The sequence below is a fragment of the Aythya marila genome (assembly GCF_965140915.1).
Source record: "Aythya marila genome assembly, chromosome: 1".
Classification (NCBI taxonomy): domain Eukaryota; kingdom Metazoa; phylum Chordata; class Aves; order Anseriformes; family Anatidae; genus Aythya; species Aythya marila.
In genome coordinates this window covers 123,026,614-123,040,008 of record NC_139042.1, presented here as the reverse complement: position 1 = coordinate 123,040,008, position 13,395 = coordinate 123,026,614, and the positions used below count along the sequence as shown (strand labels likewise).

General features: G+C 43.7%; 1 protein-coding gene across 1 annotated transcript in view; it reads left to right on the top strand.

The window, feature by feature from the left end:
- Nucleotides 1–1,433: 1,433 nt before the first annotated feature.
- USF3 (upstream transcription factor family member 3) overlaps nt 1,434–13,395 on the top strand; it is a 30,637-nt gene continuing 18,675 nt past the window's right edge. The window contains exons 1-2 of the mRNA XM_082766082.1: nt 1,434–1,533; nt 12,971–13,035. Of these exons, the coding sequence (XP_082622208.1) occupies nt 1,486–1,533; nt 12,971–13,035 (113 nt within the window). The 5' untranslated portion in view covers nt 1,434–1,485. The remainder of the gene's footprint in view (nt 1,534–12,970; nt 13,036–13,395) is intronic.

The following is a 13,395-nucleotide window of genomic DNA, read 5'->3' as shown; positions in this document are numbered from 1 at the left end:
GAAGACTTGCTGGACTTCAAACTGCCCCAGCATTCCAAACCCCTCGGCTTATTTTGATCTCTTCAATGTTTCTTTCCTTCTCTGTGCTTGTCCCAGTCACCTCTCCAACCAGTCTGTAAAGTTTCAGACAACTCAGTGACTCCTGTACAGGGAAACTAGCAACTACCTCTGATTGTCCATGTTGCCCTCTTCTACAAATTAGGTGGCTCCTCTACTACTAGCTGAAGGCACGCAGTTACTCCCCCCCAGTATCCAATACTCAGGTATTTACATGGCCCTTGTAACACCTTGTGGTGTGCTATGATCTCTTTTAGCACTTCACATTTGTTCCTGAGGCGATGCAAAGTACAATTACAACACTAGTATCCAATTAAGTGGTAAATCAACTCATTTACTTCACATGGAAAATTGGGATATCTTTCTTGTTTCTCTGGTACCCAGTACTGGAAGGCTCATCTGTCACTCCTCATTATTATCCTTACTAAACTCCACTAAACTTTACCTCACCCTACTCCCTTTTTACAGTATGATAGCATTGAGGAAGATGGACCCCAGCATTGATTTTTGTGGGAGTACTTTTGTACTTTTTGTACTCTTTTGTACTTTTTGTACTCTTTGTAGAGTCCTGTAGTACTCCAGGGCACCATGGGGTAGCAAAAAGTGAACTTGTTTTTCCTGGTTTGGACGAGGGCTGCCTTTTTAGGGAAAATCCTTAAAAAAGCAAGGTAAGGATTTTACCCTTTATGTGTGAGTGATGGGCTGCTAATTAGGAGTGCTAATTGCAGGGGGGTGGTGGGGAAGGGTAAGGGTGTCTGAGGCCAGTGTTTAATGACAGAAACAACTTTTAATTTTTTATATATATATTTTTTTATTTTTATTTTAAACATTTTTATTACTTTTTTATTTTTTATTTATTTTTTATTATCCCTATCACATGAGTGTTCCATAAGCAAAACGTTTTAAATGGGGGGGGGACAAAATAAAACTTTTATTTTATTTCAAACTTTGCCGGCCGCCGGCTGTGGAAGCGCTGGGAGCCCGCAGCGCTCCCGAGCCCCCCTCAGGGCCCTGTGGGGCCGGTAACGGCCGCCCTGAGGTAACGGCCACCCGCCGGGGCGGGGCCTCCCGGGAGCTGCTTCCCCTTTAAGAGCTTCCGCCCTCCCCCGCTCTCTCATTGGCCGGCCGAGCTGCCCATCTCCCCCAGTTCCTGTTTCGGCCACCTGAACTTGCTGACGGCACGCGCCGCCAGCCTCGACCCCTCCGCCCTCCGATTGGCCCCGCGCCGCCTTCGCCCCTCCCCTTTCGAGCGAGCGCCACCTTCCCCCGCCCACCTCCCTCTGATTGGCCGCGGCGGCTCGACCCGCGCCGTCTGATTGGCTGCGGCGGGCCGCGCGTGCGGGCAGCAGGCTCGGCTGCGCGGCAGGGGAGCGGAGAGGAGCAGAGAGGAGGCGGCGGCGGCGGCGGCGGCGGAGGCGGAGGCGGAGGATGGTGCCCGCCGTGGGGGCGCCGCCGCCCAGCCCGCCCAGCCCGCCGGTGAGGGAAGGGAAGGGAAGGGAAGGGAAGGGAAGGGAAGGGAAGGGAAGGGAAGGGAAGGGAAGGGAAGGGAAGGGGTCGCCGTTAAGCCCCCCCCCCCCCCGACCGTTATTCTGAGGGAGGTGACGGTTGGGGGGCGCGCGCCGGGCTTCGTCCTGTTGCCATGGTAACGGCGCGTGCCCCCCTCCTCCCCCCCCCCTCCCAACCGGGCCCCTTTGTCCGTGAGGGGGGGAGCGAGCGGGGCCCGGTTGTGTCCGGGGTTTGTTCCCGGCGCTTCCCCCCCCGGCTGTGCCCTCAGCTCCTGGGGGAAGGAGGTAAGGATTCGGGCCGAGTTCAGGCAATTTTGGCGGCGGCGGAGGCCTCACGTTGAGCGGGGTAAGGCAGGAGGGTGCGTTGGGTCGCTGGCCGTCAGCACCTCGAAAATTGCATGCCTTGATTTCGCTTTTCGCATAACATCTTCGCTTTCTATTATATCGCACGCAGATGCGCTTATTGAAAGCATTAAGCAAAGGTAACAGTGGTTGCACGCCCGGCGGTCAGAAGTAGGTGATGTAAAAGCTTGGTTTGGAAACACGACTTTATAGTTTCTTTATTTCCTCCGTATCCAGTGTGTTGGAGCAATGCTGGTTATGTTGATTGTGTTATACAGCGCTTTAACAAACTGCGGGGTGCTACCTGTCACACGTGTGCAATAAGTAAACAAGCAAGAAGGAATAAATACGGAGAAATGGTCCTTAGTATTATTATAAGGATTTAGAAGTGTAATTCTGGCTTTCAATTATTGCTATAATAACAATTATTCTAAAATAATACATACTTTTTGGAGTGAAGTAGTTTTGACAACTGGAAATACATTCATCACTGGGCAGGAACTAAACTTAGAAACTGTTCATGTTCCAAGCGCGATTTTAAGGTGAGAATAGATACAACCACATAGTATTTGGGTGTTACTGCCTTCCAGAATAATGTTATCAACAGCTGGAAGGATTTTAAGAGTGGAGAGAAGACTGGTGCTGGAGCCTGGAGGAGTCTGACAGCTGCAAGGAGAGAATTAGGTTGTAGGTGCGTGCTGGGGGCTTTGCTCCTTTGGCTCCTGGCTTTCTAAGCAGTAAGTGCTCCCGAGAGCTGAGCGGGGATGGACTGAAGTGTCTGTCAGGTGTGTGGTGTTGTGGTGTGCGTCTGGCACGTGCCTGCTGTGTGCATCATGGGCTCGACTGTTGTAGCCAAGCACTAGCCTTAGGCTGCGATTTCCAAGACAGCACATGAAGAAGGTGGCAAAAATTAAGCAGCAGTGTTCTGCTGACCCCACGGGCTGAGGTGCTCCAGCCTTTCTCTTCTTGTGTCAGTGTAGAAGGTGCTTCCAATTTCTTTAAGGGGAGGAATTACAGAGCTGCTTCTGCGTGTTGTTTGTTTGTTATGATTTCAACATGCTAAGAAAACAAACAACACCTCAGGCTTCCAGGTATTGAAGTCTGACGAATCAGTCAGCGGGGCGACTTGGAATTGAGCTCTGTTCGCATGCGCCTTTACTTCGCAAAGCCGGGTGGCACAACGTGTGTGGCACTGCACAGTTTGGGCATGAGTTAATGTAATGTATGGATTGAATTTGGATTCTAAACAGCATAGAAGTCAAATACTCATGGTGGGGTCATGCTGAATTTGGCAAGAGCCAGTCAATTGTTTAATTTTTGTATGGGTGCTTGTGTTCTTATAATAACCCTTTGGATCTAGGATGGTCTTAAAGTTAACTTCGTAAATGACAGATGCCTGGGAAGAAATAGAAGTAGCATTTGATGTGAAGGGATCTTCAATGAATCACGGCTGCTTACATCTTAACTTTTAAATATATATATATATATTATTACACTCGTGTGTGTGTATAGATATATACACACACTTATTGTGAAGCCGTTGCCACTCTGAAGGGTAGTGAATGAGTGTCACAGCACCATGTTTCAGCTGATGCTGTTTTCTGTTAAGTAACATAATAATGAACATTGTCCACAAATACCAGAATCCCGTTGGAGATGCGTGCCTAGCTGTGTGCACAAACCAGATGGTTTTAGGAAAGTGGGTATATAAACTGTGTGTATATGTAGCATCTGACAACATTAATATCTCTAAGAGTTTAATAACAGGTTGAGTTACTGTTTTGGGGCCTCTGAAGACACGTTACACTTGTCTTCAGCTTTAAGGACTGCTCACCTCTGGTGTTTGGAGTCCCTTTAGCTAGCATTCTTCATCTCTGTTATATTTGTGACTCCAAGTCGAGTCCCTCAGGTACATACTTTCCTATTTTGAAGGGTTTCAATCACAACATGGTTCTGGAAAGTCAAGGGAAAGCATCTTGGATGAACCACTGAGCAGTAGGGCTTCCCTTTTTTCAGACTGCAATAAAGTTTGTAAGGATCGTAGCTCCCTGATGAAGTAACGCTGTGAAGTGCCACACTTATATAATGGTAACGTAATGCCACGATTAAATACAATTCCAGCTTTTACGTGTGCACTTCATGTATCCAAAGCGTGCTTTGTTGTGACTTGACAAGTGTAGCACTGCTGCCATGCTCTGAGTAAGCACAAAAGTGATTCTGCTGTGTGCACAGGGTTGACAAATCTTGTGCAAACAAAGTTTGTTTCCTGTATGAAGAGTTGTGGCATTACTCTTCTAAGATGAATGAGTTACTTTGAAGCCAGGACGGGATAGCGGGGCTTTGACATCAGCCAAGCCGTGTGCCTTCGTGCTTCAGATGAGAAGAAAGTAGCGGGCTGTTAAAAATGTGCAACCCCGATTGTGCTGGTACTTTCAAAGAACCAAAATGAGTTCTTTGGGGCCCCTCTCTAGTGAGGCTGGATCGATTAGAGCTTGAATCTAGTAGCTTATAAGTCTACGTGCACATTTCTCAGATCTTAGGATCTGGCAGTCATTGGGATGCCTGACTGCTTCTGTAGTCTGTAGCGAATGGTTGGCTTGTGGGCATTAAATTCATGCCGGCCTTCACCCTTTGCCTGCTTTCCTGCATCAAAATAGCTAGAAATTGTTAGCTAGAAATTGAACACTGGTCTTAGGTTGTCTGCAAACTGCCTTTTCCTCAGTGCCACAACTCTTCTTTCTCATTTACTACAAGAATAACATGGTTCTATGCCAACGCGCTTGCACAGCCCCGTGTTTTCCTCTCTGTGGCTCAAGTTCAAAACTTCTCCTGCTGGAGGGGACTTAGCATGTGCCTCTGTTTGGAACGGGAAACTTCAACAGTTCTTTCCTTCATTTAAGTGGAAGTAGGAGAGAGCTGAGAGCTTTAAGATGTTCTTGCCAAGGTAGTCCCAGGTGGCAACTGGGGGATAATTTCAGACAATTATAGAAAAAAAGAAGATGGAAATAAAGCATTTCCAGTTTAGAGGAGGGTTTTCTAGTGAAGTAAAACTTGCAGGATCATGATATTTGTCTGTCTGTTGTTCCTGTCCCTTGCCATTACCCATTTGTTTCAAACTTCCACAAAGTAATAACTTGGAAGTCTGCTTTTAGCTTCTTCTCCATTACTGGCGGTGAATTTCTAAAATAGTCCTGTGTGATTTTTCTGGTGTTCACAGAACTATTTACCTCTGGATAGCTCGTGTACATTTATTCTCCCAAGCTAAATAACTCGTTCCTAAAGTAGACAAAGTAATTAATCCAGATTTCCTATGGATTGCATCTAATTGTGCTGTTTTTCTGGTGTCCAACATACTGATCTCGATTTTAAATTTCTTTCTAAATGTGGCTGTTAAGACAGCGTGTCTGTCCTAGTCACCTGGTCTCAGATATCTTTAATTCTGACCTCTCTGCTACATCTGAGATAGTTTTGTGTGCTACTGGCAAGGATAAAGTTGCAAACTATCTGTCAAACATCCAGACCGCAAGGTGAGTCCCTTATTCTTGGAACTGAAGAAGGTGCCTGCTGACCCCTTTTATCTAGAAAAAAAAACTTTGGAGAGCAAAGGGGAGAAATAGCTCTCTTCCAGCTGCTAAAACCTTTTGGTAGGAGCCTGGAATAAAAAGGACATTGCAAGGTTGTGGGGTTTTGCTCATTTTTGTTGGGTTTGGAGTGGTGGTGGTTGATGTTAAAGCTTGTTACAGCTGATGGTAGTGAAAGTACTGTTTCTGAAATCCTGTGCTGACCTTTTCTGAAGGACATGGCAGTGCGCTCTGAACAGGTGCTTGGGAAGCGCTTTCACACAGTTGCTGTTTTGCAGGGAAGTTTGCTGTTCTCATGCTGGGAAGTCGATGTTCGTAACCGAATCTCAGGAAGGATCTCTTCTGCATGTTTTGTAGCATTTCAGTTCTAGGATATTTTGCACTGCTTATTAGTTAGGGACTTCAAGAGAGAACAGCAAGTTGTTTTAGCGAGTGCCCGTGCTTCTGGCATAGCTACAAGAGGACGTTCTTCCAGCTAACTCGATACCTCCTCAAGACCTTATAAACAGACTTTGCGAGGATCGTTTGTAGTGGCACAGCAGGCCAGGTTTAAACCCAAAAATTAAGAGGAGTATTCTGGGTGCGGTAGCGAAAATAAATGTTTCTGTGTTGATTTTAAATCGATTATCGAGCCCTGTAACCCAGTACTGATCTTTGACTAGAGATTTCTTTTGGTGGCAAGGTCATATCAGAAAGCAGAATCAGATTAGCTGGTGCTGAATCTAACTTCTCATTTGTTCAGTCTGTCTTGAATGTTTCGAATACAGCTCTCCAATGGGAGGCTTCCTCAATTACAAATAATCGTCTAGCTTCCACTAATCAGAGACCAGGAAAACTTGCATGTTACCGCTTTTTCAGGAAAAAGAAAGGACCTGTTCTTCAGGTGACATCCTGCCAGAAAGGTTTGGCTCCCTGCTAGATGCTTCTGCACCAGAGTGGAAGTGCACTCACTGCCGTGGTACAGGCTGCTTTTGTCCTCTGCTACAGGGAATGACGGCCTGTCACAGAAGGAAGCTGTCTGCACACCACTCTGCATCCACTTAGCCTTCCCCCTCAAAAAAAAGGTCTTTGCCTTTTTCAAGCATGATGTAATTAGCTATGTCTCCAATTTAAAATTAATCTCATGTTTTGAAGTGCCCAGTGGATCACTGAGCATTGAAAACCAGGGAAATGAGCAGTGTCTTGCAGCTTAAAGAAGTGCCTCATTTTTTCTCACTTCTTTCATGAAATGGGTATGGGGTAACCTTTGAGTCTTAAATATCCAATGAGCATGGATGGTATCGTGAGGATTTCCATGGTCATTTTTCCCCCAATTTCCCAATAAGAGTTCTGGCCCCTTTATTTTGATTTAAAATAGCTGGAGACCCTCTTTAGGGTTTGTGATTTTAACTTGTGTGCTACTTGTGCACTAATCACTCTTTGCCCCCCGGGTGCCTGCTTCCATATAACAGTTCATCCCGGTCACAGGAGACAGTTTATGTAGGCATTCTCCTTTGCTAGCATTTCATACCACCTCAGTCTGTCTGTAATACCACAATCATCCACACAATGAGTGAAGGTGGCAGCAGCTCGCTTTTGGATGCTGAGGTCCAGGGGTGCCTCTCCAAACAGCTTTCAGAACAGCAGAGCAGGTAAGAGAGTTGGTTCAGTGAAGTGGTAACTCCTCTCTGTCTCCCACAAGGTTTCAGTGAATGAGGTCAGAGCAAGAAGAATAAACAGGACAGGTGGATCTTCAGAAGTTTCTTAAGCAGATCTGGTCAGGATTTTTAAGATGAATGGCTCTACAGCAATGCTGTCTTGAAACGGCGTGTTAGGAAATGGTCACAAGCAATTATGGCTTTAATATTACGGAATTTGTAAGTATAAACCAAAATGACTGTAGATGTGAGAGAACATTGCGGGAAGAAGCTGGCTTATCATTCAAGCAATGTAGTTATAGAGGGAGAGAAAAAAGACTGCCTTTCTAGTTCTCTTGCATGACCTTATGCAACATCCTTATGGAAACTTAATTGCTTTAAGTCAGTAGGAGGGAAAATACCAATGTCTTGAGGTTAGATAGTACAAACAAAAGAGGTAAAAAACAATTCTCTAAAAGCATAGCATTTTTTTCCCCCATCTGTTGTTTCCGGACAAGTTAAATGAATGAAGTGGATTCTATAACGAGCTGTAGTTGGTCAGCATTGGTTTGCTGACAGTAACTTTTGCAGAAGCTCTTGGAGCAGCCTGCTTGCTCAAGGAAATTATCAGCTGGTTTGAATTGGGAGCCTGTGTTCTGTGAAAAGCTGAGATAACTCTCCCCTGCCCTGTCATCTCTCATACACCCTCCTAGACCAACCTGGCCCACCCTGGTCAGCCAGCACGTGGGTGCTGTAGAGTTAGTTGGTGGCAGAGCTGAGCAGTATCCATCTGCTCACCGTCAGTGTCAGCGCTGACCTCACCCGTTCTTCTCGGCCCGGACTCAAGTTTTTTTTGTAAACAATTGGGAATTTAATGTCTTGGATTTCTTTTAGGTCTGTCAGTGGGCCCGGCTGTCATCAGCATGTGCAGTAACAGTGCAGTAACAATAAAACCTTCAGTTCTTCAGAAACCAAACTAAAAGATACCAAAGGTATTTTTCCTCTTGAAAAGGACTGTTTTTTCTTGTTGTTTTCCTGTACAGTAGTCTTAAAAGGTTACTTTTAGCAGCAAAAGCAGTTGGTAGGTAGGTAACAATCACAAAGATAAAGCTCCAAGTTAAATTTTCTGCAATTGAGAATGTGAAATGAGCATCGAAGCGTCTCGAGGGGAGAATAAAGAAAAGGCAGTAAGTCGTGGCATTTTATCTCAAGGGCACCTTGCTTGTGATTAAAAGCTTGAATTAAGTCCCTGGTTGAAGCTAGCCTTGTGTAAAACATACATGGAAGACTGGACAAATAGTCACTTGAATGAAGAGGACACTGTCTTGCTGGAAAGGAATTAGCATTTGTGTAGTAGTTACCCATGCCTTGGAACTGATCTTGGCCGTAAATCATGACCTGAGGTACGAAACTCCTAAGAACTGCGAGACTGTAGCACTGATTAAAGTGCATTAAACTTAAATCTTCAGAAGACAAAGTATCTTTTCATTTCTGGGGTTGGCATTGCATTTAAACTAAAACCAGTATTTCAAGCTAACGTTGTAAGAGCTATAAACTACATCAAGCTTGGGAGTAAATAGCCATAAATGGCCAATTGCACCTCCTTGATCTGTCTAAAGAATTTATAATTTGGTACGTTATTTCTGCAAAAGATATTCAGCTGAGTCAAGTGAGCATGTTGCATGACTGAACTTAAAATATATTTGCCCCTGAGCTTATAAAGCAAATACTCGTCTTCTGCTGTGGTGAATCAGAAAATGAATCTCTCCTGGAAGCATTACTTGACATGGAATAAGTAAAGAGAAACCATTGTTCAAGCTTTGGTGTGGTGACAGCTGCTAGGAAGAAAAGGAGGTAGGATAAACATTATACAGCAGCCCACAAATGTCTCTGCCTCAGCAGCAATAATTTCATTTTTAATTTTCAGAGTCTGTGTTTTCAACAACTCTTTAGAATACCACCTCCCTACTGTTGCCAGCTCTGTTTGGGGGTTTATCAAATAAAATACAAAGGATTTTCTCACTATAGGATAAGAACAAGAAAAAATCTTCAGTTCCCCATCTTTCTTTTCATACAGTCTTGAAATAGATGCCCCAGGGTGGTATACAAGTGCTGTTTAATACATCTAACCACTTCTTTTCAAGGAGCAAATTGGAACATGAAATAAACTAATGGGTTAATTAGCTAATGCGTACAGCTTTGTTTGTTCTTATCACTCCTCTAAAACTGCTTTGAAACTTTGGGGGAAACATTGTTTGAATTGTGTGAATCTCAATAAGCTTCTGGCTTGAAGTAATCCCACAGTAAAGTGAAGTTGGAATAACACTCCTGGTACTCCTGTGCCCTGTTCCTGCTGTAGGAAATGAGCTATGCCTCCCAGCAGAACTGAAGCATACGAAATGCAAACTTAATAGGTATTTATATTTGATATTTTGTGAAGCTAATACACTCAATGTGGTGACATCTGGCTTGAAATATGCAGGGAATGGCACTGCTTAGAAGAAGGTTGTTGACCCCCATTAAAAATGGAAAAAAAAAAAAAAATGAGCAGAGGAAGATGAAACAGGGAGATAAGACATCTTTGACACTTTGTTATACGAACTCTCCATTTTCTCAGGATCTAAAAATGTTTACAAGCTTTATTAATAAATTTCAAGACAAACTTCCCGTAAGACTTTGCCTTTCTTCCCAAATACGGGAATATGGGGTATCGCTGAATCATTTAAGGCATCTGCTAGGGAGGAAGGAATAAGGCCAGTGGAAAAATACAAAGATCTTGACTTTAGGAAATGGGGAGCCTGGTATTAGGAGTAAGAATTCAGCTGAGGGAAGGCAGACCCTGGGCAGAAGAAGCAGCTTTAGTGTGACAGCATGGAGAGAAGATGAGAATAGGATGTGATCTGGTTTGGGAGAGGGTTGGTTGTTTTTATGCCCATTAGCTCGGACACATCTGTGCTTTATCTGTAGCCTCGCACAGTAACTGGCCATCTAAATTCACATTAATGCTTTCTGCTTTAGATACACTGTACTTCAGAAATATTCCTTTGGTTCTGAAATTGTATAAATTTGAAAAAAAATAAAAAGAGCTACTTGGTAAATACTTAGTCTTTTAAAAATGTTAAACTCACCAAAATGGAGATGTATTTCATCTTTTTTTTCTCACTTCTAGAGTACTTGACATGGTCTAGTAATATCCAATAACAGATGCCAGCTGCAGAAAAGTCAAGAAACAAGGTGCATGACTATCACAGGATGCGATCAGTGTCTTCCATCTTCTAAATACAGTGTTTGTTTGTGAGCTTTTCAGTACTAGAACTACGTCCACACACTCTGTTGCCCACATATTTACCCCACTGCATAGAAACAGCACAGCATATGCTAAATTGAATGCCCAATGTGCCCTCTTGCCTAGTGAGTTCACCTGGTACACGAGGTGCTGTCTTAAAGATGGACATACAAGAACGTAGCATCGCCAGCCAACGAGTCTGCTTCTCATGCCTTTTCTGATGGCTTCAGTGACAATAGATTTTGCTGTTCTGCTATTACACAACTGAAACATCAAACGCTGAAATGAGGTGTGCAGACCTCAATCCTGCAATGTGTATGTGAGCACCTCTCTGGTGGCCAGCAGTGTAAAAGATGCCTGGGGTATGACCAGATCTACTTTTACAAGCAGGATTGGACATCTGCTAAACTCTCCCAGTTAATCCCTTCATCATTCAGCGTGGCCCCACCTGCCTGGTACAATGATTGCAGCTAGGATGTGTGTGAGGACTGCTGACCATCACCTCAGGGGAGAAGTTATAAATGTCTCGAGTGTGGAGCTGGGTTTTCTGGCCGAATTTTCAGTAACTTGAAGGACCTGAGATACCAACTGGACTAGTCTTTTTATACATAAACAAAGCCAAAATTGTTAGTGGATTAAATTAAATGGGTTTAGCTTAAATTAATTTAAAGAGAAGAAATCTGTTTTTAAGATAGTATCACAAGGTAATCTATAAGAGAGTGAATGAAGTGCTGAAGTCGCACCACTACTTTCTCCCACAATAAGAGACTACATTAACTCTCAGTTTTTCTCACACCTTAGGCAGAGCGTGGCTGGTGAGAATGGAGAAAGCAAAGCCTGTCGAGAAATAGGAGTAGGTAGTGCTGTGCTCCCTGTGGGTGAGGTGAGTTTTGCCTCAGCTAGGCTGTACACAGTGCCCAGCGGAGTGGTGTAGTGCTGTAACTCATCCTGCACAGCACTGCGTCTAACTTTGTGTTGGTGTGCGTGCTCTTGTGTCAGGTGGAAGGGCTGACGTAGGTTCTTGAAACCTTCACGCACTTTGTGTTTCCTGAGCTGGATCTCTCTGCAGAGTACTGCCTGTTTGTTTTATTTTGTGATTCGCCAACTTTTCCTCTGTCTTCCTAGGAATAGATACAGTGCTTAAATAAGAGACAGTGTGGTCAATGGCATCAGCTGCAATGTTCATCAGTTAAGGTTTACTGAGTGAGAGTGCCACGTTCAACTTTTAAGGGTGTCGAAAACACCCATACTGAACACTCCCATACTGGAGAGCAACTCCCAAGTTCTGCTCTGGCCCAATGAGGAATATTTCTGTGAACTTTACACATACATGCATGCATACTCCCTTCCGAATTGTGTGCTTCGGTGTTTTGGGAGCTCTGTAGGTGGCTGGGTTCCTAGTCCATAGGGATTTTTTTTTCCTCATCTTTTGAAGGTCTGTGTCAGTAACGGTAGACTCAGTTTACTGAAGAACAGCTTGATGTTGGAAGTTGTATTAGAACCTACCCACGCTTCCTTACAGTAAAAACAAGCAAGCAGACAAACAAAACGCCCTAAAGATACAAAGCCTGGTAAAAGAAGGCGATGGGCTTTCCAGGAGGAGCCAGGGAGAGGTGAAGCCACCAGGAGTCTGTGGGCCCATGGGAAGAGTTGCAAGAACAAGTTGGCTGGCGAGAGAATGAGCAGAAGCATGAAGCTAAATACAGACCTCTGTCTTGTCAAAAATAAAATAAAAAAATCCCCTGGTGTCATCTACAGTATACTTCACGTTACTTGGTCTATAAAGCTCTATGCTCTAGTAGAAGTGTGATCATTCATCACTCATTTAACCATATCTTCTGTTTTCTTTTTGACATATTTTTGTTTGTCTTAATACAGGCTACTTATGTGCTCGGGCTGAGCACAGGTGCAACGTACTCAATCACCTATAACTTAATTTCATAACTTTATTTTTAACTGAATTTTATGTATCTGAAAACATGAACAGAGGGTATTGGTTTGGTCTGTTCTAAACTGAACACTAACTCAGTAAAAAGCAAGTGTTGTGACTTTCTGCATTTTGAGGTCATCTCATTAGAGTGCTATTAAACAGTCTAATAATTAATGTCCTCATTGTGGTTTGTATTTTGCTTAGCATTCCAACTTCATTTAGAACTGGGAATTGAAAGCCTATTCAGCTAGGAAGTGTTGATGAAAAAGACAAAGATCAGCTGTACCTCCTCCCATTCAAAAAAGCAAACAAAAAATCATATATTCTAATTTTCCTTTTTGCTTTCTTTAAGTAGTTGGGATTATAGTGGTTTTTTTTGTTTGTTTTTTTTGTTTTGTTTTTTTTTTAGTTTAAATTAACTGATTAGAAACTAGTTCTTCATAGACAGCAGCAGTTCATACAGCATCTGTATAGGTAATGTACTTAATTTTTAGTGCTCACATGACTAGCCCCTCCACAGCAAGCTGATAGACTTCTTTGTACTGTGTAGTGTGGCCCTATCCTTGTGGTCAAAGGCAAAATGGTGTAACGAATGTGTGCTAAGAAGTCTGTAGAGTGCAGTTATCGTTAATTCCTTCCCCAATTTTCTTCAGGCTCTCTTCTCTGAAACCATGCCAGAGATGACAGAGAATGAGACACCTACTAAGAAGCAACATCGGTGAGTTTCTGTGGAAAAATGATTTGTGTGGTTCTGTAGTCTGTGGTCATACTGCAATGACAAAATTTCTAGCCAAACGTTTTTAAGGGGTAATAAGGGTATTAATGAGAAGCTCTGAGGGTTGACCAGGATTGATCCAAAAGTCAGGGAACTATGGCTACAAACCTGCCTCTTGCTCTTCCCCTGTCTATGGTGAGTTATTTGTCAGGTGTGTCTACCTTGGCCACCAAGGCAAAGGAGTTTCTTTATCACACAAACTACCCAGATGCATGTGTAAGACTGCGTCACCACCTAGGTTAGACTGCAACCTGTATTATTGCAGAGACTCCTTGCAGGTGTTGGGGGAACACTGTGCTCATT